This window comes from Vicia villosa, linkage group LG7, assembly GCF_029867415.1.
Source record: "Vicia villosa cultivar HV-30 ecotype Madison, WI linkage group LG7, Vvil1.0, whole genome shotgun sequence".
NCBI classification, from domain to species: domain Eukaryota; kingdom Viridiplantae; phylum Streptophyta; class Magnoliopsida; order Fabales; family Fabaceae; genus Vicia; species Vicia villosa.
Window position 1 is genome coordinate 71,150,358 of NC_081186.1, and position 23,369 is coordinate 71,173,726.

The following is a 23,369-nucleotide window of genomic DNA, read 5'->3' on the forward strand; positions in this document are numbered from 1 at the left end:
AAACAACAATGCAACTTTCAATAATTGATGCAAGTTCCATTCGGTTTCTAAGGAGAAAAAAATCTATTGTTGACTTTGTTTTGTTTTCATAGTAAAACAAGAATAAAGAGTTTGATTGCGCCACTTTAACCAATAGAATGAGTAATTAATTAACTTTGCTTTATAATAACTTTTTATTTAGCTTTTTGGACTAGTTATCATGTTATATGTAATTTGTTTTACATTTCTTTTATTCAAGTTAAAATTGTTTAAATAAAGTTTATTTAATTTAAACAATATTAGTAAATCATGAATAGAAATATGTTTGAAAAATATTGTCTACAACAAAATATTGGGGGCTGAACAAAACATTCAACAAGTGAATATTTGTCGTCTACACCACGATTTTAAATTGCGGATGTGATTGTGGTTGTGGGTATTGCAATAGCGGTCATTACAGTTGCTACAATGTGTTTTAGGGCCGTTGCAGTGTGAATTTTAATTGAGAGGTATTTGAAATATACAGTTAGAAAATACTTAATGCTAAAAAATTTCACTACTAAGGAAGCAAATTATTGAATTTTTGGGTTCTAAAATTTTGAATTTCGAAGAAAATACTTGAAGAAACATGTGTGAAATTGTCTCATGTGATTTTAAATCGCGGCCAGCATCATGGTTTTAGTTCACCTTAACATTTTGGTCTGATGCGCTTGTGGAGGCTACCGCATCAACAATATTGCAGCCACAATTGCACTCGCAAACTGTAATTTAGAACCATAGTTAAACGCATAGAAAGTGTGACATAAAACTATATAGGGAAGGCTCGCAACATTAAGTCATATATGTATATGTCCAAAATATCTGGCAATGGTTGAGTAACTAATGTACAAGATAAAGGAGATGTTTAAACATCTGTTCCCTTGAACTGAAATGTGTTGCCTAATCTTTCATGCCAATTTTAAAATGTGTTGTCTAAAATAGAAGAAAAGAAGAAGAAAATTTGTTGTTTGATGTATAAGTAAAAATTAAAATGGCTCGCTAGCAGATTGAACTTACTTCGCACAAAAGAAAGTTTTGGGCAACCTTTCAATCGTTGATTAAATGTGTGTTTGTCAAGCAAATTTGCACTATTTCACAAGGAATTCCTTTACCCGTGGTTCGTTCAATGAATTAGGTCTGAATCTTGACCTCCGTTTACCTTCATGCATGGCTTCCTTAATCCTTTTTGGGGAGCATTTCAATCATCATTCCTATCATATTCAAATAATACTAATGAAGGATCAATTTATAAATGAAGGACAACATTTCATTATATAAATAAATTAGGGATTTTAATATTTACTTTGTGATCAAGTAAGTGCATAAGTGTGTGAACCAATACTGATAATAAGTAAACTACACATTTATTTATCATAGAAAAAAATATAATTTTTTATATGAAATGAGTATCTTGTTAAATGGAAAGACTAATCTCTTGAGTCGAGAATGACTAATTTGTACAACATTTCCAAAATTGTATTTGAACCCAAGAATCTTTGGTTAAACGTAAAGAGATTTTTGTTATCTAATCCATGTATTTTTTATGTATATAGAAATTTATGTGAGACCATTTTTTTTATATATTTATTTGTTTTAATATAGCAATTTATGATTAAAAATAATAATATATGTGTTTTTTATTTTAGTCAAAACTATATATTTCTACTAAAATGTAAAATTTATAAAGATAATAATAATACTTATAGTAATTCAATTATTTTATAAAATATAATATGCAATTAAAAGATGATATTTGCTCTTTAATATGTTGATTTTATTTTTACAATATTTTAATATTTAGAACATTGATTTGACTTTTTCATTGATGAAAATTATGATGAAGAATAATATGTGTTTCAATTAAAAGATGCACCAAAAATTGAATGATAAAAAAATAAGTCTTCGTGGTTCGAAATGATGGGACCTAGGGCGAGACGAAGAAAATGAAAATTGTGATTAAGAGAAGAACATATGTATCTCTTGTGAAAGAATAACTCCCACTATTACGAAAAAAACTTTTTATCTCGATTGGGAAAGGTATTTTATCTCCTTTTGATTGTTAGAGGTAATGTAGGGTGTTAGGAAAGTGTGTTTTTTTTTTTACATCGGGTAAGCTACACAAACATATTCAGAGTGACTCAAACAATACATATTCAATTTTTTACAACAACACTCAAACATATCAAATGGTTCAACAAACAAGGCAACAACTAACAGAGACCATAAATCAGCGTGTAGACTCATAAAATTCAAGAAAACAAGTTGTCTAACGTAATTGGATGTCATATAAGTCTTCATTTGTGAATGATGTGTGTTCGTTAAATACCTATAAGTCGAATGAAATATAAAAACACTTGTAATAATAACAAACTATTATTCACTAAAAATCATTAATGTCTAATTATAAATATATATTACTTGCTTTCATATGTAAACAATACCTACAGAGACAATGCTTAACATCTTTTTCATCAAATTGTGTGTGTGTGGAATTGTAAACCAAATAAAGAATATACATTAAAATAAATAAAGAAAAGGAAATCATATTAAAGAAAAGGAAATCATATTAAAAACAATGAAAACACGGCGGAAATAAATAAATAGTTGAAATATAAAGAGATAAATGTTAAGAGAATTGCACTAGAAGATAGCTATAGAAGTTCGGCCTAACCATTTCACCTACTCCTCTCCCCAATAATTTATTTTTTTAGATTTTCCACTATTGATGTGAGTTTTTTCATAGGTTATACCCATGATCCTTCTTGTTGTAACGAGCATTATCAAGAACAAATTTAAACTATGAGAAAGATTGAGTTTCTTGAACAAACATAAGAAACCATTCAGTGTTATGAAAGAGATAAGAGATGGAAGAAGAAGAAACCATAATTGGTTATAACTGTTTTAATATTCACTTTTTTTATTAAGGTTAAATGATTACAAGTGAATAATAACAACCAATTCTTTCACAAAAACCCGAGAGAACTAATCTATTTATAGACTACTACTAAGCTAAGTTAAGTAAGAAGCTAACTTAAACAATTGAGCTAACACACTGGCCCAATTCGACATGCTAACAACATAACATATTTCTACAACTACACGCTTGAACGAACTTCAACTACAGTATGCAAGACTTTGACTTTTGTCGATTCAATCCTTGTCAAGACTAGAGTTCGATCAAATTACCATAAATCTCCACCTTGAAACAAACTCTACAATATTAAGGGAACAAACTAGCTTTCTTCATGCAGCTTTATCAACTGCATACAGTGAAAAAATTTGCAACTTGGCAATATCTTGGTGATCGTATCAGCAACATTATCTTCAGTCAAAACCCGTTGTAGTCACAATATCTCTAATAGAAGTGTCGAGAAATTGACTTATTATATCATCGTACTTAAAAGATAAAACATGAACCCAAGGTAAATCTTGTTTATTCACAATTTTCTAAATCCACTTGCTGACCAGAGCTACACTAAAAAACCCACAGTGCTTTATTCCCAATCCCCCATCAGTTTTAGAGTTACACACCAATGACTAGGATACTCAATTGATCTGCCTCTTACTTTCCTCACCTTTCCAAAGAAAAGCTCTTTGAATCTTGATTAACTCATCAATCACCACCTTTCGAGCTTTGTAGAAAAAAACAAATATAGTGGAATGAAGTTAAGAACTGCATTTAAGAGAACGATTTTCCTTTCATAGGAGATGAACTTGCTTTTCCAATTTGAAAGACGACATCTCAATTTATCAAGAATCAGAAGCCATGAACTATGCCTTATAGGATTGACGCCTAAGGGAATTGTCAAAAAATTTAGAGGAAGGTGTGAAATTGAACAAGCTAGAAAGTCCGAAGTAGTCTACAGGAAAGCTGGATCGATGTTGAAGCCCGAGATCCTACTTTTGTGAAAGACAATTTCTTTATAGACTCCAATAGGGTGAAGACCCTTTCTTAAAACCCCAAAATACCCCTAGATTTCCGAGATACATCTCCGAAATCACCCATTTTCACATTTTCAATTATTTCGGAGATGCATATCCGAAAACATCCATTTTTTGGTGTTTTCGGATATACATCTCCAAAAACAAAAACCCTCCATGATCATGGCTTCTTCATCTTTCAAACACTGAACCAACCACCCAAATTCTCTAAATCAACAAACAACAACCTCAAATTCAATGATCCGAAATTGAACCCCAAATCTCAATGACAGTCTAAATCAAACATTGAAGCAAGAATTTTGAATTTTGTGGTAGCAAACATCTAAACATGCAAAAAAGTTACCAACGAAGAGGTGGGTCCATAAATTGATGGATTTCAATTGGTTGGGTGAGTATGGAGGTTCTAATATGTGCGAATAGGTTGAAAAGGTTATGATATGCAGTGATGGTGATATTGTGAATCAGTGTTTGCTACTTATGTTTGAGAAATCACCAGGTATTTAGAGCAAAAAGGGAGTTGTTTATGGGTTGATGATATTTCGGAAGTGCATTTCTGAAATATCTTAACGGGTGAGCAAAAAGGGAGCACTCAATATGGAGAACCAGATATGAGGCCCATTTATCGTCCGACACTCATAATCAGCCATATAAGGGTCCATACCCATATAGATCTCCATCCACTCGATCGCATCGACCCTCTGGATCCGGGAATGGTTCAGCAGCATCCCCCTAATCGGCAAGTGGAGAAGACAATGCACATCGTGCAAGGTGATCCTCATCTCGCCAACCGATAAGTGGAAAAAAGACGTCTCCCTATGCCACCGTTCCACAAAAGCCCCCTGCATGCCGTGGCTGATGGTGGTATACTCGGTCATGCATAACCCACCTAACCCGGAAGCAGTCACCGCATCATTAAACCACTGCGTCTCTGGTTTAAAGAGACAAAAAATATTTCGCGCGTGGTTTATCATTTTTAAAGTCAGCCTTTCCTGTTACAACAAAAACAAAAAACATTGTTAATTAGACCGTTAAGAAAATGTGGAATAAAAAGCTAAATAAAAAACGGTTAAATAATAAAGTCGAATAAATTATAAAAAATACCTCTCCTGCCCAGACACGTCGAGCGACGTGCTCGTGGTAGGAAATCAGCACGAACGTGTCCCTAGGCCCTCCCGGGTAGCCCTCCTCCTCCCCGTGTGGAGGATCAGCATCAGATATCTCCTCCTCCGCCTCCTGGTATCTCACCTCCTCCCCCTCCCGTACCTCCTCCTCTCGTACCTCCTCCTGACGGGAAGAAGATACCCGAGCCACCCGACTCCTCAATCCAGACAAGGAACCAGGCTCATCTGTCTGTACGGGTGCTCGTATTCCACCCCATCCACGCGTCAATGCAAGCTGCGCCGCCCGCTCGCGTCTAGCCGACGCTGTCTATGTCTCTCTCCCTTGTCTGATATGTGTTGGGTTGTCTGTCATATTCCTGAAACAATTGAAATCCATAAGCGAACAGGTTAGAAGGCGAAACAATCAAGAAAAAAAAAACTTTCTGGGTCAACTTCGGAAGTGCATTTCTAAAACTGGTCAGGGAGGTGTTTTGGAAATGCACTTCCGAAAACACTTGCGACTCCATTTTTGCAGAAAACTCATTTCTTCCCCTAAATGCTTCAAAATCAGATTTTTCCTATCTAATCAACCTAAGTGACTAATAGTAACTTAACCCTATATCATTATCCTAATTTCAAACAACCCTAATTTGAATATCAATGCTACAATTTAAGTTTGTGAGAACTTACAATTTTGAAGCTTTGAATGTAGCCTTTGAGTAGTCTTTGAAGGTTGTAGAGCAACTTTGTAAAGCAACTTTAGAGCAAGTTCGTGTAGTAGCAACCACAAATGGGAAGATTTTTGAAAATATTTGAGTTTTAGGATAAAATGGAATTGGCGGGGGGATTGCTTTGTTTAAACAGCAGAACGCGCAGTATTTCGGAAGTTCATTTCCGATATTTTTTTTTACGTAAAGAAAAGATGATTTCGAAAATGCATTTCCGAAATCAGTCTTTTTTTCAACTTCGAAAATGCATTTTCGAAATAACAGGGCAATTACGGAATTTCGCTAGAGGTCACCAAGAAGATAGAGAGGTGGATAAAGAAATTCTCATATTTATTAGTATCTAAACAATTAATAAATTTAGTATTTTCTTTAATATTCTAAATTAAATAAAAACAATATACTAATTTTACTTATTAACCCATGAATTGGTCTGGTGGTTAAAACTTGAACTTTAAAATTATGCTATTTTCAAGGTTTCATATTTAAATCTCCTTAGATGAACTTTAAATGAGGCAAGGCCAAAATTAAAGAAAATTTCTTTACCCACCTCCCTATGGGGTCACCTCCAGCGAAAATCTCAATTTGCCCCTGTTTCGGAGATGCATCTCCGAAGTAATTTTTTTTTTTATTTTTTTCAGACTTCGGAAATGCATCTCCGAAAACACCAAAAAATTGGTGTTTTCGGAGATGCTTTTCCGAAATGCATGAAAATTCAAAAAATACGTTGTTTTTTACAATCAGGTAATATTTCGGAAGTTCATTTTCGAAAAAAAGTGTTCATATACTATTTTCCCTCCTTCATTATTTCATCATTTTTCTCCAAAACAAACCCAAACCCTCTCCAAAACTTCCATCAAAATCAAACCATTTTTCGTCTCAAAATCAAGTTTCAAACTGTTGATCACGTTAAAGGGAGCATAGAAAGCTACAATTTGAGGTAAACATCTCTCATTTCATCCTCTATTTCACTACATTGATTGAAGAAATCTGTGCTAAAAACTGCGATGGTTCAGAAGTACATTTCCGAAATAAGTTACCTAACAAATTTCGGAAATGTACTTCCGAAATCATTCCTGGCAGTAAAAAAAACTGTTTTGGCCAATTTTGCTAATTTTTGCATATGTTAGGTATGGTGCATCCGGACAATATTGTCGACGATGACGTAGTAGTTCCGGAAGTTGTCAATGTTAATAACGATCCGGTTATCGATGTTAAATCTATGATCGATGCGGTAGATGTATGACAACAATTTACAAATGATCGAAGCTTCGCTAGTCGTGAACAATTGCTTGATTGGGTTCGTAGCGAAGCTAGTAAACTTGGATTTGGCATTGTTATTTTAAGGCCCGACAATGGAAATAGTAGACGGAAAGTTTTTGTCGTTTTGAATTGCGAGAGGGGTGGGAGTTATGCACCAACAAAGCGGGTGTTAAAACACGAAGACACGGGATCGAGAAAGTGTGGGTGTCCGTTTAAGTTGCGCGTGACTCGGGGGGTTGATGATTTGTGGCGTTTAAGCGTCATTTGTGGAATTCATAATCATGCCTTGGATGCCAAGTTACACGGGCATCCAATGGCGTTTCGTTTGTCCCGCGAAAAGAAGAATGTTATTTCGGATTTATCGATAGTCAAAGTGGCGCCTCGCAACATACTTGCCGATTTGAAGCGGAAAAAACCGGATAGCATTTCAAATGTCAAGCAAGTTTACAATGAAGGACACAATCTTAAAGTCTTGAAAATGGGCCCTCGGTCGGAAATGCAACAACTTTTGAAACTATTAGGCGATAACCAATACGTGTCAAGCTTCCGAACGTCCGAGGACAAAGTTACGGTGCGTGACATTTTTTGGACTCATCCCGAAAGTATCAAATTGTTCAACACATTTCCAACCGTTCTTGTGATGGATTCGACGTACAAGACCAACAAGTATAGGCTCCCTCTTCTAGAGATTGTCGGTGTGACCTCGACGGACAAGACATATTCGGTCGGATTTGCTTTTTTGGAATGTGAAAAAGAAGATAACTTTACATGGGCTTTGGGAATATGCAAGTCTTTGTTGGTTGATCAAAAGGTTATGCCAAGTGTCATTGTTACCGACCGAGACAATGCTTTGATGAATGCGGTCGATACCGTCTTCCCGACATCGACCGCATTACTTTGCTGGTATCACATAACGTGCAACGTGAGAAGTAAGCTCAAACCCGCGGTTGGCACGAAAGATAGGCCGGATGAAAACAGTAAAGTCATCAAAGCCGATGTTGTAGTGGATAGGATTATGGCCGCATGGAGGGAGATTTTAGATGCACACACCGAAGAGTTGTATACCGAGAAATTGGTACACTTTAGGTCTTTGTGCGTTTCCATTAAGACTTTTTGTCATTATGTCGAATCCACTATCCTTGACAAAGTAAAGGAAAAAGTTGTTTGTGCTTGGACGGATCGAGTAAGACATCTTGGTTGCACCACGACTAACCGAGTTGAATCCGCACATGCGGTGTTGAAGAGATGGTTAGGTGGTAGCAAGGGAGATTTATGTCGGGGATGGGATACCGTGAACCAAATGCTCCAAAATCTACACAATGAAATTCAAACATCGTTCGGTCGGAGCAAGACGGTTATGGAACACCGGTTTAAGGGTAAAAATCTATTCTCGCAATTGATTTACAACATATCCCGTTCGGGTTTAAATTTTATGTTTCATGAAGCGAAGCGGGCGGAGATAACGGGTCCGGATAGTTCTAAATGTGGGTGCACCATTAGAAAGACATACGGCCTTCCATGTGCTTGTATACTTTCTAAAAAAATGAATTTGAATTCATCGATACGCATGGACGAGGTAATCGACCTTTGGAAGAAGCTCCGTTTTGATGATTTTGACCCGCCGAAAGAAAATGATTCCAAAATCACCATCTCCGACGAGTTGGAAGTGATAATGGATAAGACAATGAAATGATTCCAAAATCACCAAAACAAAAAACATGTATATACTATTTCGTACATATTAAAAGACAATGAAATGTTAAAAAGCACAACATTTATTTTCAAATGTTCAAGTTTTGTGTTCAGATTCATCATCTGATTTTTCAGTTGGCCTAAGAGTATAATATTGACAAGAAATATTAGGAGGTTTCAAAAGCAAGCATTGACCAATCTTTTTCTCTAGCCAAGCAAGTCTTCTTTCAAGGCTCAAAACACCGATATGCAAAATCCGAATGTCATTATCATATGCAACTCTAGCAAATGCCCGAAGCAAAATGTAATAATCAGCATGAGCAACATAGGACAGGGCACCTTTATCCTTCTTTCGAACATAGTGAACATAATCAAGTTTTTTCGGCTTGACATTGGGTGGCATGTAACAAAATCGGTTTTCCTCCATGTCTATTTTCAACTGTTTAATAAAGGCTTCTCCATCCGGCAAACTCTTGGAGGAATTATCATAACTTGAACTTCCGGGAAAGTCATCTGCAACGCAACTGCCATTGTCATGAGAGGATTCGTTGAAACATTCTCTTTTCTTTTCATTTTTAGATGTCTCTTTGACACATCCTTCATTTATCGACCCCGAGCCATTAAAAGAAGAATTGTCTTGCTTTCCAGGTTGTGATGATTCAGTATTCTGAAAGAAAAATATACATAACATCAATGTAAATTTATTTTGCCAAGCAACTTTCATAATGTAGTTAGCCAGCAAGAAAAGGAACACCCATAAACTAGACATAATATATATAGGAGATAGACCTAAGTAAAAAAATTTAAAATGCTGAACATAATTATCAAAGATGATGGAAAGAAAATTTTCAACCTACACGGTTTGAATCTAACTCAACCCTACAACCCAACTGCTTCATTGATACACCCCAAGAAAGACTAGAAAGAATTGCAAGTAATTCCAAGATATTTATAACTATAAATGTCTATGCATGCCTATGGATTAATTCATTCAAATCTTAAATTACCTCTTCATTCCGATAATGTTCCCATAGTTTTTCGATCATATTTTTTTCTTCACATGATGGTTCTACTCCAGCAAACACAACATCCTTACAGTATTTGAGGTATGCAGGTAAGTCCTTAGAATACTCTATAAAAAAAACAAGGATGTTATGTTATATAGTTAGTTGAATATTGTCACTTGTCGAAAATAGGAAGAAAGAGAATATAAGTTCACATAATATAGGTTCAACAAGATAATACTGCAAGTAAACAAACTTTACCACTGCTGTCCGCAATCTCTTTATATGTTGCGTGAAGGTGTTGGAGAAGCCCTACATAATCCAAATCGTGTTTTCGATGTTCTGCTTGATTTTTGGCTGAATCTTTGGCACTACCATTATGAGATAAACTTTTCTCCCAGTCTCCATAACCATTAATGTTATACAAAATCCTTATTGCTACTACCAGAACCGAGACAACACAAACATGAGTAGGTAGTCTAAAATAATCCTTGGATAACGATAGCCACAAATCTGGAGGCATCGACCATTCATAAATGCGACATGCATATGGAAGAATCTTTTCAACAGGAAGAGATAAGTTTTCAAGATAACGATAAGCTAATGCATAAAAGTTAACAGGGGGTAACTCTAAGCCTATAAACTGGGCAATTGACGAGGCATGTGACTCTAGTTTATAAACAGAAAGAGCTCGCTTTGGCCTGAACATATAACTTGAACTGATAGGACATGCAATTGATGGATGTTTCATACGCTTTTCAATTTCAACAAAAGCAGATAAATATGGAAGCCTCCCTTCACGTGCCCACTTAATTATGTCTGATGGCATGATGGCTTCCCTGGCAATATGACATGCCAAATATGAAACAACAATGGTGCTAACTAGTGGAATCCTATTCTTTAAAGACCTAAACCATATAAGCACAACTCGCTGACCATACATATTGTGAGGTTCTGATCTGTATTTACCACGTGTGTTATAATCTTCTGGTTCTCCTGAGAACAAGAAAGCGAGAAATTTACAAATTACAATCTGCACTTGAAAATAAGTTAGACATCTTCTAGGTGCGTTAAAAAAAACTACATTAGACATTTGACTAACAAGAAAAATCAGGGCAAATTTCAAGTTCATCCTCTCATCATATTGTTCTTACCGTAAATAAGGGCACAAATCCAAGTTTACTTAATAAACTCCAGCGTAAGTTGCCCCTAATAAGATCCAAGAACAATGCAATAGAAATAATGCAATAAAATAAAAACCTCACATGTACAATACAATAAAAACCTCTAATGAACAAGACCATATCGCTACATATATTGCAAGCAAATAAACAAAATAAACAATTGGAAAATCATGTTCCATCAATCCAAAACAAGAATATTATTAAAAACACATTGAGAAATTGGTTTATTCACACAAAAACAAGGGATACACGTATTGTAGTGTAAATCCCAAAATATACTCTGCAATACTAAACTTCATACTATTACCTTCTTTCTCCGTCTCAGAGTCATCAAGTACTTTATTAGCCCAGTCTTCATCGAAAACACCAGTCTTGGCGATAAATCTCAACCAAATAGGTCCAACCAAGCCACATATCAAAGGTGTAACCTTAAACTCCTTCACCAGAGCTTCACATTAAAGTTCCACCATAATCTGTAACCCGAACACATACCGATACCTTATCTCATTGTGGTAATCTTCAGAGCTTGGAACATTCGAGCCTCCAAAATTGGTAGAAGTTGAGGGACTAAATGAAGACTGAGGTAGATCAACATTCTCTTATTTTACTTTAACCGGGGGATTAGTTAACCGAAGGCTGGAAAGTAAGGTGGATTGGGATAATGGGTCATAATGTGAGATTGGTAGAACATCAATTGCTTCGGAACGAGCAGGTGCCCGACGTTGGTGACTGGCCTGGTAGATACCACCAATGGCTTCTTCCTCTTTGTAACCATTGTCAAAAGCATCGTGATTTTGTTCTCCGCAGCTAATGCAAAAGAAGAAGTCATCCGATTCAAAAGGTTCTCCCACAAAGTTACAGGATCCACAGGTCACTACACGGAGATCATCCATGTTCTGAGCCTGTATACGTTGGGGTTAGAGTCAGGCATGGTGCAATAATATAACATTTATAAGAAAATTAGAGATGCAATTAGCATGAATAACCTAAGCAAACCCGATTAGAGATGATGAACAAGTTTTTACCCTTAATGATGAAACCTAACAGAAAAAGGGAATAGAGGTTGCAGTAGGGGTGTGCATGGATTATAAACCAAACCAAATTGAACCATATATATGAATCATTACCTTGTAGCAACTTTAAGTTCACAAATCACAATTTCAGGTTTGAGAACAATGCCTTTCACTTTCACCTAACTCTCAATATTCTCCACCATATTCTCTTACTCTATAAAGGTTTTCTCTCGCATATCATCTATACATCAAAGTACTCATTCCAACAAACCATCTGCAAGGAGTGAGAAAAAGGAAAAAGAACTTACAGAATATCGGAGATGCAACGGCGGTGACAAATCTGAATTCCGTTTCGCAGCTACTGTGTGTGACGGCCGGTGAAGATGGTGATGGTGATTGAGTTTGAAGGATTTTGGGAATTAGGGTTTGGGAAAGATAGAATCAACTTTGTAATTGTTATGTAATTAATTAAATGTAATTTAAAAAAACATTTATGAGAAAATATAAGAAACTTTTTATGAAAAATATTTGGGAAATGCTCAATATAACGAAAATTATTGAAAATTTCTTTAGCCACCTCCCTATGGGGGTCACCCCCAGCGAAAATCCCAAAATACCCCTGCTTCGGAAATGAACTTCCGAAGCACTTTTTTTTAAAAAAAATTTCCACAATTCAGAAGTGCATCTCCGAAAACACCTCATGGGGGGTGTCTTCGGAGATTAACTTCTGAAAACACCTCATGGGGGTGAATTCGGAAATGAACTTCCGAAATATGCAGAAACTGTGTTTTTTTTTTTATGTTTTTTCTTAAACTGTCTCGCATTTTAATTAAACGCAAACGCCAAATAAAAATAAGCAACAGATAAACTGAAAATACTAAGATGATAAATCCAATCCAAAAACACTGTGCGAAAGATACAATCCGAAATCAAAACAAAACAAAACAAAGACACGTTATTCTGCCCGACGAGCGTTATAAAATACACATCAAACAGAACAAAAACACGTTATTCTTCCCGACGAGCGAACTCCTCCGAATGAAGATAATTATACCAATCCTCATCCCACTCAGTCTCAGAACCATCAGCGTTGATCACGCCTGAAGACTGAGCCTGCACGTCCGAGCAATGGACCCCAAGGGGACGAGAAGCAGAACCAGTCAAAACCTTCTTCTTCTCCTTCACCTCCTTCACCTCCTTCTTTGAAGAACCCTTTCTTCCCTTAGCGCCACCCATTCCTGCGTAAAAATGAAGAAAGAAAGGTCCATGAGACCTCCTTTTATAAAAGAAGAAAGGGGACAAAAACGCTTGGGAAACAGACAAGTCATTAAAGAACAAAGACGTTGGAAACCAGCGACACGCCGTCAAAGAAGTTAGAACGCATGCACACAAACTTCAAAGAAACAGGCATAGTAAACAAAGGCGTTAAAAATAAAGTACTTGCAAATTAAAACGGACACTCCCTACCCTCTCTAGCCGAGGCAGGCTTGGTCTCCCTTCCCTGTCTGATGTGTGCTGGTTGGTTGTCTGACATGTTCCTGTAAACAATTGAAATCGATTAATATGCGAGACAAAATAAAAAACAAAAAAATTTGAACTTCTGATACATTTCGGAAGTTCATTTCCGAAAACTGGGATGGAGGTGTTTTCGGAAATGAACTTCCGAAACACCCCTGCGATGGAGTTTTCTACAACTTCCATGGCAGACCCCTAAACCAAACTTCAAACCAAATCAAAAATGCTTCTAAACAACCTAAATACTACTAACAACCTAACCATATATCATTTATGCAATTAAAACCCTAAATAACATGCATTTGAATAATGAATCTAAAAATTTCAAAACTTACAAAGTGTTAGGATTGAGGGCTTTTGAATGTTGTTTAGCAGTGTGATTGGAGCCTTGATGCAGCCTTGGAATTCTGTTTGCACAAATTTTCGCCTTTGCTTGTTTTTGATTTGAGTTAGGGTAAATGAATGGGGAGGGGGAGTGTTTTAATAAATCTGCAGAACGCGCAGTATTTCGGAAGTTCACTTCTGAAATGCTGTTTTCGGAAATGAACTTCCGAAATAAGACAATTTTTTCAAAAAAAAAAGACACTTTTGGAGATGCATCTCCGAAAACGCCTTTTTCTTGCATTTCGGAAATGAACTTCCGAAGTCAGGGGTAGTTTGGGTTTTTCACCAGAGGTGGACTAGAAGGTTGAGAGGTCTATAGAGAAATTTCCAAATTATTTTCACGAGCATCACGAAAGGACGTGGCACCCCAATTTATTTGTTTTATTTCTTCTTACATATTTTATTATTGTTTGTCTTCCTTATATTTCTCTCACCAATATTTTATTTTCAATTATTTTTGTCTTCTAAAACCGCCTTCTCATTCCATAGTTTCATGGCATCTAACTTTGCTCACAATAATGATTTACCTCTCAAGGATTTCACATCACTTGCATTTTTAGAAGTAGTGTGTTAACCACAAATATGTTGTAATGGTGAGAAGAAATTTGGACCCAATTTGAGAAGTAGATGCCGAAGTGGAAAATGGATATCTTAGCATCCTTGCTCAGTTCTAATCATGATGTAAATGAAAATATGTTTTTGTTCCTAGTGAATTTGTGTTGGCGAAGAAAACTTTATGTGATACGTGTATTGTTGACAAAACATTGCTATTTGCTATGATTCTAAAAATGCTATGAGAATAAAATATAGAATGTCAAACACCAATAAACAAAAAGATTAATTATCTAAAATCTGAAAGTTAAGATGGGAAACAAAAATTTATCAACCATAAAAAGAAGATGAAGAACATAGTGTGAGGTCGGTTATTGTTACCGAAGAGAAGACAATGTGAAGTAAAACTACGCTAAATTAAAGAGAGCCTACGCAATTTTTTTATATTTTTATTTAACACCCATGATTTTCGGTCAATAATGAATTATATTGGCTAAGTGTTGATTTGTGAGCTTTTCGTGATTGCAACTCTCGAGATAAATAGCATTGCTGGAAATATTTATCTTAAATTCTTAATGTATAATTAAATTTATAATTAAAATTATTTAGTCAAATATTTAATTTTAATTAATTAAAGTGACTATTAATTTATAAAAAAAATAGTTTAAGAGTTAATAACATATATAATAATAATAAGAGTTAGAAAAGTTGTAAATACTTTAGGAAATGTTAATTGGAATATTAATTCTAAAAAATTAATAACATATTTATTTGAGATTTATATTAAAAATAAATATAGAATTTTATAAAATATAAAAAAAAATAACTTGAGAAACTATGTGAGATTGTCACATAAATATGAGGTTGTAGTTTTGTTTAGGGTTGTCATCATGACAACCGTAAATTTTATATATAATAAATTTTTTATAATATAAATTATGGCTATATCATGATACTTAATCAAACAAAATTAACAAAAATTTTTAGTAGAATCGTCTTTTTTTTCCCGAATATTTAATGTGTATGGATGTAAGGGCACACAAATGTCATCTAGCCTCGAGAAGAAAAAAGTTTTGCTATATAATATAATTTGTTTTTTAATATATTATTGTATTAATTTTTTTATGAATAATACTACATTAATATTTTTTATGAATGAATATTATTTTTGTTAAAAAAGAAAATATTAATTGAAATCTTTTATTTAGAATAATAAACATTACCTTTCATTTGTATTTAAGGACAATATAATTGAATATCTATATTAGCATTCATTGATTTTTAAAATGTTTAATATGATAGTTGGTTTATAATAATTGTAATCAAGTAGCATAACTCATATGATAGTTGTGTAGATATTTTAGGTGTAAGGACGCGAGTTCAAATCCACTACCTCCCACTTTGTTGAATTTTAGCCACTAAACTATTTGTCTTAAAAAACTATAATTAATGATATCATATAATATTTACTTTAATTTTTAATAGTATATGGGTTTTTATTCCACTTGACAACACAAAAAAAATACCCTACTTGTCTAACTCTTAGCCAATCTCCAACAAGTTTCTTTGCTAAGACAATAATGGCATTTGCTCCTTTGTGGCCTCCTTTGAATAGAGTTTTATTTCTAACCAAGTAAAAGGTATAAGCTGCTCCCAACAAAAGATGAGCCACCACCTTTTTAAAAACTACTAAATAAGACGATAAATTGAAACAAGGTGACCCTTGTTCCAATTTGATTCACTAAAAAATGTTCTCCCCTAATATACTTAGCAACTAGACAAAACATGGAAAAGTGAGCAATTGATTCTGGTTGTCCAAGGCAAAGGGGGCAAACGAGAACATGGACTGCAAATGGGATATTCCTCCAAGCCAATTCATCTCTTGAATGGAGCCTTCCTAAAGGAGTCTCCAGACAAAGAACTGAATGTTTGAAGGCATGTGTATTCTCCAACTGAATTGTAACGTCGAAGTTTGGATTTCATTGAAGAGAGGATGAGGAAATGAAATAGATGAAAGAGTAAAGTATGCAAATTTAACTGAAAAACTTGTTGGATCTCTCCAGAAGACACTGAATCTGCTACCATTGAATCAAGGGAGATACGGTGAAGAGTTGATTCCATCTCTTGTAATTTGCAAGTTGCTTCTGCAGATAGCAGAGTCGGATCAACCACAAAAATCCAGCTCCAATTATCGCAAGATCAAACACCTACATTACTCATCAGCATATTTTGATCATAAAATTAATGAAACATAATTGGAAACGTCTCTTTAAGGGTTTGAGAACTGATCCAATTGAACTTCCAAAAATTAGTTTTCGACCCTTTACAAAGCTTACAAGATACGCACTAGAGAAACCAACCTTTTGACAAACCATTAGAGGCCACCATGAGTCTCAAGTCGCGCGACCAAATAGACATTTTTTATAGCCAAACGGTATTTCCTTGTCAAGCAATAGACCTTTAATATCTCCATATTTGAACGAAAGAAGTTGAGACCAAGGGGGTCCTTTTATGTTACAATATTCCAAATCCACTTATTAAGAATACTATTTTTTTAATTTTGCAATTTTTAAGGCCCAAACCTCCCTCTGATATCAGTTTTCAAGCCTCTTCCTACGATACCCAATTAATTATTCTCTTTGATTCTTCACTTTTCCGAAAGAAAACCGTCTGGATTCGAATGATTTCTTGAATCACAGTTTTAAGAGCTTGATAGAATGAGAAAAGATAAATAGAAATATAGTTGAGGATCGCGTTAAGAAGCACAACTTGAACGCAAAAGGAAATGAAATTTAGTTTTTAACTTGATTGACGCCCCTTGTTTTTCTAAAATCGGGATCCACGAATTGCGCCTCCTGGGGTTAATGCCGATAGGAATGCCCAAGAAATTGAAAGGCAAATAAGAAACGAAGCAAGCAATAAAATCAGAGGTTAATTTAAAAAATTATGCATTAGTATTGAGCTAGAAAATCCTGATTTGGTGAAAATTGATTCTTAAACCGCAAGCCATTTCAAATCCCCAAGGAATAACTTTCAACGTCCAGATATTTTCCTAACAAGAATGGCCTAGAATAATGGTGTCGTCTAAAAATTATTGAACATCGAATGAATATTTTTTTGATATAGAGAACATTTGGTACATTCCCCGTGCAACTGCCTTACTCAATAAAGTTGATAGGCCTTTGACTCCAATGATAAAAAAGAAAGGGTGAGAAGGGATCCCCTTGTCGAAGTCCTTTATTTTCTTCAAAGTCTGTCATTGGGCTTTCGTTGGCGATAATTGAGAGAGAGAGAGAGAGAGAGCTAGAACACATACAAGGTTTAAACCACTTAATCCACCTTTCACTAATGTTCTTTTGACTGAGAGCAAAGAAACAGGGTCAAAAGCTTTATTGAAGTCGACTTTGAATAGGAACAAATGCTTCTTCTTATTACGACAAACATAATCCACCTTAAATTGATTATGAGAGATGTGAGTTATGTATTAGTGTTTAAGGAGTTCGAAAATGGATAATGGGTGAATAAATTGTAAGTTTATTTGTATTTAAATTTTTGATAGTTATGATAGCATATCTAGTGATAGTTTAGATATTAGATTGCCTAGTGATAGTGACACTAAATTGATGTCTTCTTCCTCAACACAGACTAAATTTATCAAGGAGTTCTCAAACTTAAATAATATCATCTTTTGGGAAGAGGTTATAGTGTAAGTATAGAGAGCAACCTAAGAGGAACTAAATTAGGATTTATGGATTTTTCTTGTTTTAAGCAAAGATACTTCCCTTTTAATTTTTCTGAAATTAAGTAATTAAACTTAGAATGAAAATTGCAAGAAGTTAAAAGGCAAGCAAGTAAATGACATAATGATTTGTCCTAATCACCCTTATCAATAAAGAGCACAACTAGTCTATTCAACAAAGTGTAGGCCTTCCTAGAAAGAAGCAAACTTAATCTCCAAATACTTCTCCTTTTGGGAAAATCAACGGTCGTTTAGATCTATGTCCCCGATCCTACCAAGAAGTCGTTTTGACACCAAAATTCAATGAACTAATATGTACATTTGGAGGGGACATCATGTTGAATCTTGTAGAGAAACTCAAGAGCAATACTAGTAAAGGGGCATGGCCAAATAATATGTGTTCTCAATTTTTTTCATGTTGTCGACATATACCTTAAATATCTTTCTACCTTGCATGAGGGAGAGTAAACATTGACCCCAATATGAGTTAGCCGAATTCCGTTGGATGTTAAAGAGATGAGAATAAATTTATGGTATTCACACATGTATTGAAAAAACTTTGACATATTCCCAATTTACATGGTGTAGTTGTGATTAGGTGATCCCCATATGGTTAAGAAAGCCCACCTTTAAATCATTGAAGAAAAGCAGAAACCCCGTCCAAGAAGAAAGACACTTATGAAGAGGTAGAATGTACCCCACGTATCAACTTCATAAGCTCTTATCATTTTATGGGTGCAACACCCCCAATCAAGGGAAGCGCCACCTCAGTGAAGGCATTATCAATACCCCTTTTGTCATCAAATACGAAAGCCCTATGTAGCATATATTAGTCTACTCGAAGAAGCCCCGTATTTGACTTTAAGTGCCTCGCCATTTTGTTGATCCTCCCTATCCATTACTACTTTGCTATTAAAAGGCAAAATGGAACGATTGTAACTACAAACACACGACTGCGACACTAACCATCATCTAATCTAACTATCAATTAGGTTGCAACCAAAATCACCTTTATGCGCCCTAATATAAGTTTATGCCTTACGCTCTCCCCAGAAGTCATCCACATATTATAGGTTGGTCAAATACAAAGCCCCTAACAACCTCCTCGAGGGTAACACCAATAAGGAGACACTCTTATTTGGCAACAATATCGGCCTCACAGTTTTCCATGTCATTCATATCCAAAACATTAGCAAAAAGCAAACAAAGTGATAAGAAAAAATATATTGTTACCTTAAAAGCCTACACATTTTGAGATAAGATGAGATCGGGGCACCAAAATTTTGAGAGTACCTCAACGAAAAAAAAAAACCAAGAAGAAAAGTTGTGTGATGATCAAAGGAGTCGATAAATGCAAGAAAATGAGTCATTTACAAATGAGGTAGTGTGTGTGTGTGTGTATATATATATATATATATATATATATATATATATATATATATATTTCAAACATACACTAAAAGTGAGAATAAATTTTTTCAATTTTAACCATATCTAATATAATGTTGAAATTCATTTATTTTCTTTCAAATTAAGTTATTTTTTTCCAAAAAAAAATACAAAATTAAGCAATATTTACAATGTTAAATAAATTGTATATACAAAAAATCAAAAAAATAAATAAAAAAATTGTAAAGATTAAAATCAAATAATAATTTGATATTAAAAACAAATTCTTATTGGATGAGTTTTGGTCAACTCACTTGCTTAACCTAGCTATAGTGCTGCTGCAGACATAACCCTAAAAATAAGGCTCCCTTCTAAAATTGTTGGCCGCCAAACGAAAATAGTAGAGGGCAATTCCGTCAAAAAAAAACACTTCTCATTCTTCTATATATATAAACCCTAATACTGCAACTCTCTTCTCTACTCTCATATCTTCCTTTGCGGCTAGCTTTTTCCTTCAAAGGTATATCTCTCTATTTCGTTTCTAATTCAGGTCTTGTTATTCTTATCATTGACTTCATCGATTGATATCTATAGAAACTGTTTTGTTTTTGAATCTAGATCCTATTTTTTTCCACCTAAGATCTGTTTCTATTTGATGACGATGTGATGATAACATGATGAGATTCATGTGCCTGTTTAATAGTTATTTTGAATCCATATAGTGTTATAATCGTTTATGTTTTTGAATTGGTAGCTTTTCTTTGATACCAAAGTATTAGTTATGATTTTTAAGCTGAAGTACCGAGGGTTTTGTATTTTTACATATTTCAGATATACCTTTGTGATTTGTTTTTGGATCAGATTCAGTTTCTTCAATCTGCTGTAACACTTGTCTTTATTTGTTTGTGTTGTAATGATGGTTTGTGTTTTTTTCTTTTGAACCTTGCTTATGATGTGTTTTTTATGGCAGATCTTTAAGCTTAAGATCAGATGGGTAAGGAAAAGGTTCATATTAACATTGTGGTCATTGGCCATGTCGACTCTGGGAAGTCAACTACTACTGGTCACTTGATCTACAAGCTAGGAGGTATTGACAAGCGTGTGATCGAGAGATTTGAGAAAGAGGCTGCTGAGATGAACAAGCGTTCATTCAAGTATGCTTGGGTTCTTGACAAGCTCAAGGCTGAACGTGAAAGAGGTATCACTATTGATATTGCTTTGTGGAAGTTTGAGACTACTAAGTATTACTGCACTGTCATTGATGCTCCCGGTCATAGGGATTTCATTAAGAACATGATTACTGGGACTTCCCAAGCTGATTGTGCTGTTCTCATCATTGATTCCACTACTGGTGGTTTTGAGGCTGGTATTTCAAAGGACGGTCAGACCCGTGAACATGCTCTCCTTGCTTTCACTCTTGGTGTGAGGCAAATGATCTGTTGTTGCAACAAGGTAGTTTTCAGTTTCTTTAAGGTTGCTTTTGGTTGTTTCTATAATCTCTTAACTAATAGTTTGTTATTGCAAATAGATGGATGCCACTACACCCAAGTACTCCAAGAGTAGGTATGAAGAAATTGTGAAGGAGGTTTCATCCTATATGAAGAAGGTTGGATATAACCCAGATAAAATTCCATTTGTTCCAATCTCTGGTTTTGAGGGAGATAACATGATTGAGCGCTCTACAAATCTTGACTGGTACAAGGGACCAACTCTTCTTGATGCTCTCGACCAAATCACTGAGCCAAAGAGGCCATCAGACAAGCCCCTTCGGTTACCTCTTCAGGATGTTTACAAGATTGGAGGAATTGGAACTGTGCCTGTCGGACGTGTTGAGACCGGTATCATTAAACCTGGAATGGTGGTGACTTTTGCGCCAACTGGACTTCAAACTGAAGTCAAGTCTGTGGAGATGCACCATGAAGCTCTTACTGAGGCTCTCCCTGGTGACAATGTTGGATTTAATGTTAAGAATGTTGCTGTCAAGGATCTCAAGCGTGGTTACGTTGCCTCAAACTCCAAGGATGACCCAGCTAAGGAGGCTGCTAATTTCACATCTCAAGTGATCATCATGAATCACCCTGGCCAGATTGGAAATGGATATGCCCCAGTTCTTGACTGTCACACCTCTCACATTGCTGTCAAGTTTGCCGAGCTTGTTACCAAGATTGACAGACGTTCTGGTAAAGAGATTGAGAAGGAGCCCAAGTTCCTAAAGAATGGTGATGCTGGTATTATTAAGATGCTTCCCACCAAGCCCATGGTTGTCGAGACTTTCTCTGAATATCCTCCACTCGGACGATTTGCTGTCAGAGACATGCGTCAAACTGTGGCTGTTGGAGTCATCAAGGCTGTGGAGAAGAAGGATCCAAGTGCATCTAAGATTACCAAGTCAGCACTCAAGAAGAAATGACATGTGCGGGATGATTCATCCAGGGAGGTCCATTGTTGTTATTATGATAAACAGCAGTTTATGGTATTCAGTATTTATATTTCTCGTTTAGTTAACTTGTATTTTGGATTATGTGTTAAGTCTGCACCCTCGTCGCGGAGCTTCTTTTCTCAGAACTGGGTTCTAGATCGACGGTGGCAGTGATTTTTCTTGTTTTTATGCTTTAATTATTATGTCTTGTTCGAACTCCTGAATTTTGTAAGCAGCAAGTTTCTAAACCTGCTGAATTTGTTTTTTGAATATCAACTTTATATTTTGTGTGTATTCCTTGGTGTGATGATGGGTTTTTGATGGGCATGTCTAATGGTTTAATGTTTTAGGCTAAATGTTATTCCTTGGTAGTTATATCTACAAATATTGTTGGATTCCACGGCTTTTTTACTCTAAAACGAAGTGATCATGGTGTGCTTGGTCTTAGACAAATTCGATGACGACTATGAATATTTATTTAAACTTGGTCACCGTGCTCTTTTAGAGCATAATGTTAATGTGCAACTTGGAGACTGAAAGCTAATAGGCAATGGTACTCATAAGATGACAGTAGCTTGTGGAGGCATTCAAGGAGGAATTAGGTTGCAATTCTGTAGCCTAATAAGGATTGATGTCTAACCCGTGAAGAGAAAGGTGTATGAACAAGAATCTGCTTACAATACAGTATGTTAGTTTAAATCCCTATTGGTACCAAGCCCTGCCCAAATTCCCAGTCATAATGCTAGTAGGATAGTCCGGCATCATTGTTTCACGCACTAGACATTTTCATATTGCATTTGTACATCATGTATTTGGAAACTTCTAGTTACATATTGCTATCAGGTGTTTGATATTTTGGGATGTTGGAAAGACAGAGCTATCTTAGATGATTGTGGCACAAATCATAGAGATTAAACAACTCAATGTACAAACTCAGCATCAAAGACAGATGGCATAAACCAGCCAGGGCTTAGATGATCATAACACAAATCGTAGAGATGATTGTGGCACAAATCATAGAGATTAAACAACTCAATGTACAAACTCAGCATCAAAGACAGATGGCATAAACCAGGCAGGGCTTAGATGATCATAACACAAATCGTAGAGATTAAGCAACTCAATGTACAAACAAAGCATCAAAGACAAAAGGCATACGGGAGAAGTCACAAGAAAGAAACATATGGGTCATGCTGCAGTTTTAAAAGACTGGTGCACATCCCTTCTTTGCTTAAATTTTTCGGTACAAGTCCATGCCAATGGCTTGGCTTGTTACGGTTTTTCAAGAAAAAAATAACTTTTGTAAAGAAAAGCAACACTTTAAAAATTTGTAGGCTGTTTTTTCAAGCTTTTATAATGATAGAATTTGTGAGAAAAAACATGATTTTATAAGAAAACAAAATTTTACAATACCAAGTTACCATAGTCTA

The 23,369-nt window shown here is 35.3% G+C and overlaps 3 protein-coding genes across 3 annotated transcripts; 1 reads left to right on the forward strand and 2 right to left on the reverse strand.

Annotated features, from left to right (window-relative positions):
• Positions 1-8,805: 8,805 nt before the first annotated feature.
• Positions 8,806-9,786, reverse strand: LOC131619295 (TATA box-binding protein-associated factor RNA polymerase I subunit B-like). The gene is made up of 2 exons (XM_058890407.1): positions 9,748-9,786; positions 8,806-9,407 (listed from the first exon to the last, which is right to left on the reverse strand). The coding sequence occupies exons 1-2, from the start codon at positions 9,784-9,786 to the stop codon at positions 8,838-8,840; spliced, it is 609 nt and encodes a 202-aa protein (XP_058746390.1). The 3' UTR covers positions 8,806-8,837.
• Positions 9,787-9,970: 184 nt separating this feature from the next.
• Positions 9,971-11,821, reverse strand: LOC131619296 (TATA box-binding protein-associated factor RNA polymerase I subunit B-like). Its single transcript, XM_058890408.1, has 3 exons — positions 11,537-11,821; positions 11,236-11,365; positions 9,971-10,824 (listed from the first exon to the last, which is right to left on the reverse strand). Exons 1-3 carry the CDS (start codon positions 11,819-11,821, stop codon positions 9,971-9,973), a joined length of 1,269 nt encoding a protein of 422 aa, XP_058746391.1.
• An 8,062-nt stretch (positions 11,822-19,883) lies between these two features.
• On the forward strand, positions 19,884-22,233 carry LOC131620745 (elongation factor 1-alpha-like). Its single transcript, XM_058891909.1, has 3 exons — positions 19,884-20,040; positions 20,491-20,972; positions 21,049-22,233. Exons 2-3 carry the CDS (start codon positions 20,511-20,513, stop codon positions 21,928-21,930), a joined length of 1,344 nt encoding a protein of 447 aa, XP_058747892.1. The 5' UTR covers positions 19,884-20,040; positions 20,491-20,510; the 3' UTR covers positions 21,931-22,233.
• Positions 22,234-23,369: the final 1,136 nt, after the last annotated feature.

What these genes read in the sequence shown, in the direction of transcription:
- LOC131619295 (XM_058890407.1), bottom strand. Translation starts at nt 9,786, where the DNA reads ATGATCGAAAAACTATGGGAACATTATCGGAATGAAGAG. An exon ending in AACATTATCGGAATGAAGAG is followed by an intron (nt 9,408 to 9,747) that starts GTAATTTAAGAT and finishes TTTTTCTTTCAG; the next exon opens with AATACTGAATCATCACAACC.
- LOC131620745 (XM_058891909.1), top strand. Translation starts at nt 20,511, where the DNA reads ATGGGTAAGGAAAAGGTTCATATTAACATTGTGGTCATTGGCCATGTC. An exon ending in TGATCTGTTGTTGCAACAAG is followed by an intron (nt 20,973 to 21,048) that starts GTAGTTTTCAGT and finishes TATTGCAAATAG; the next exon opens with ATGGATGCCACTACACCCAA.
- LOC131619296 (XM_058890408.1), bottom strand. Translation starts at nt 11,821, where the DNA reads ATGGATGATCTCCGTGTAGTGACCTGTGGATCCTGTAACTTTGTGGGA. An exon ending in TAACTAATCCCCCGGTTAAA is followed by an intron (nt 11,366 to 11,536) that starts GTAAAATAAGAG and finishes GCTCTGGTGAAG; the next exon opens with GAGTTTAAGGTTACACCTTT. An exon ending in CTCTGAGACGGAGAAAGAAG is followed by an intron (nt 10,825 to 11,235) that starts GTAATAGTATGA and finishes TGTCTAATGTAG; the next exon opens with TTTTTTTTAACGCACCTAGA.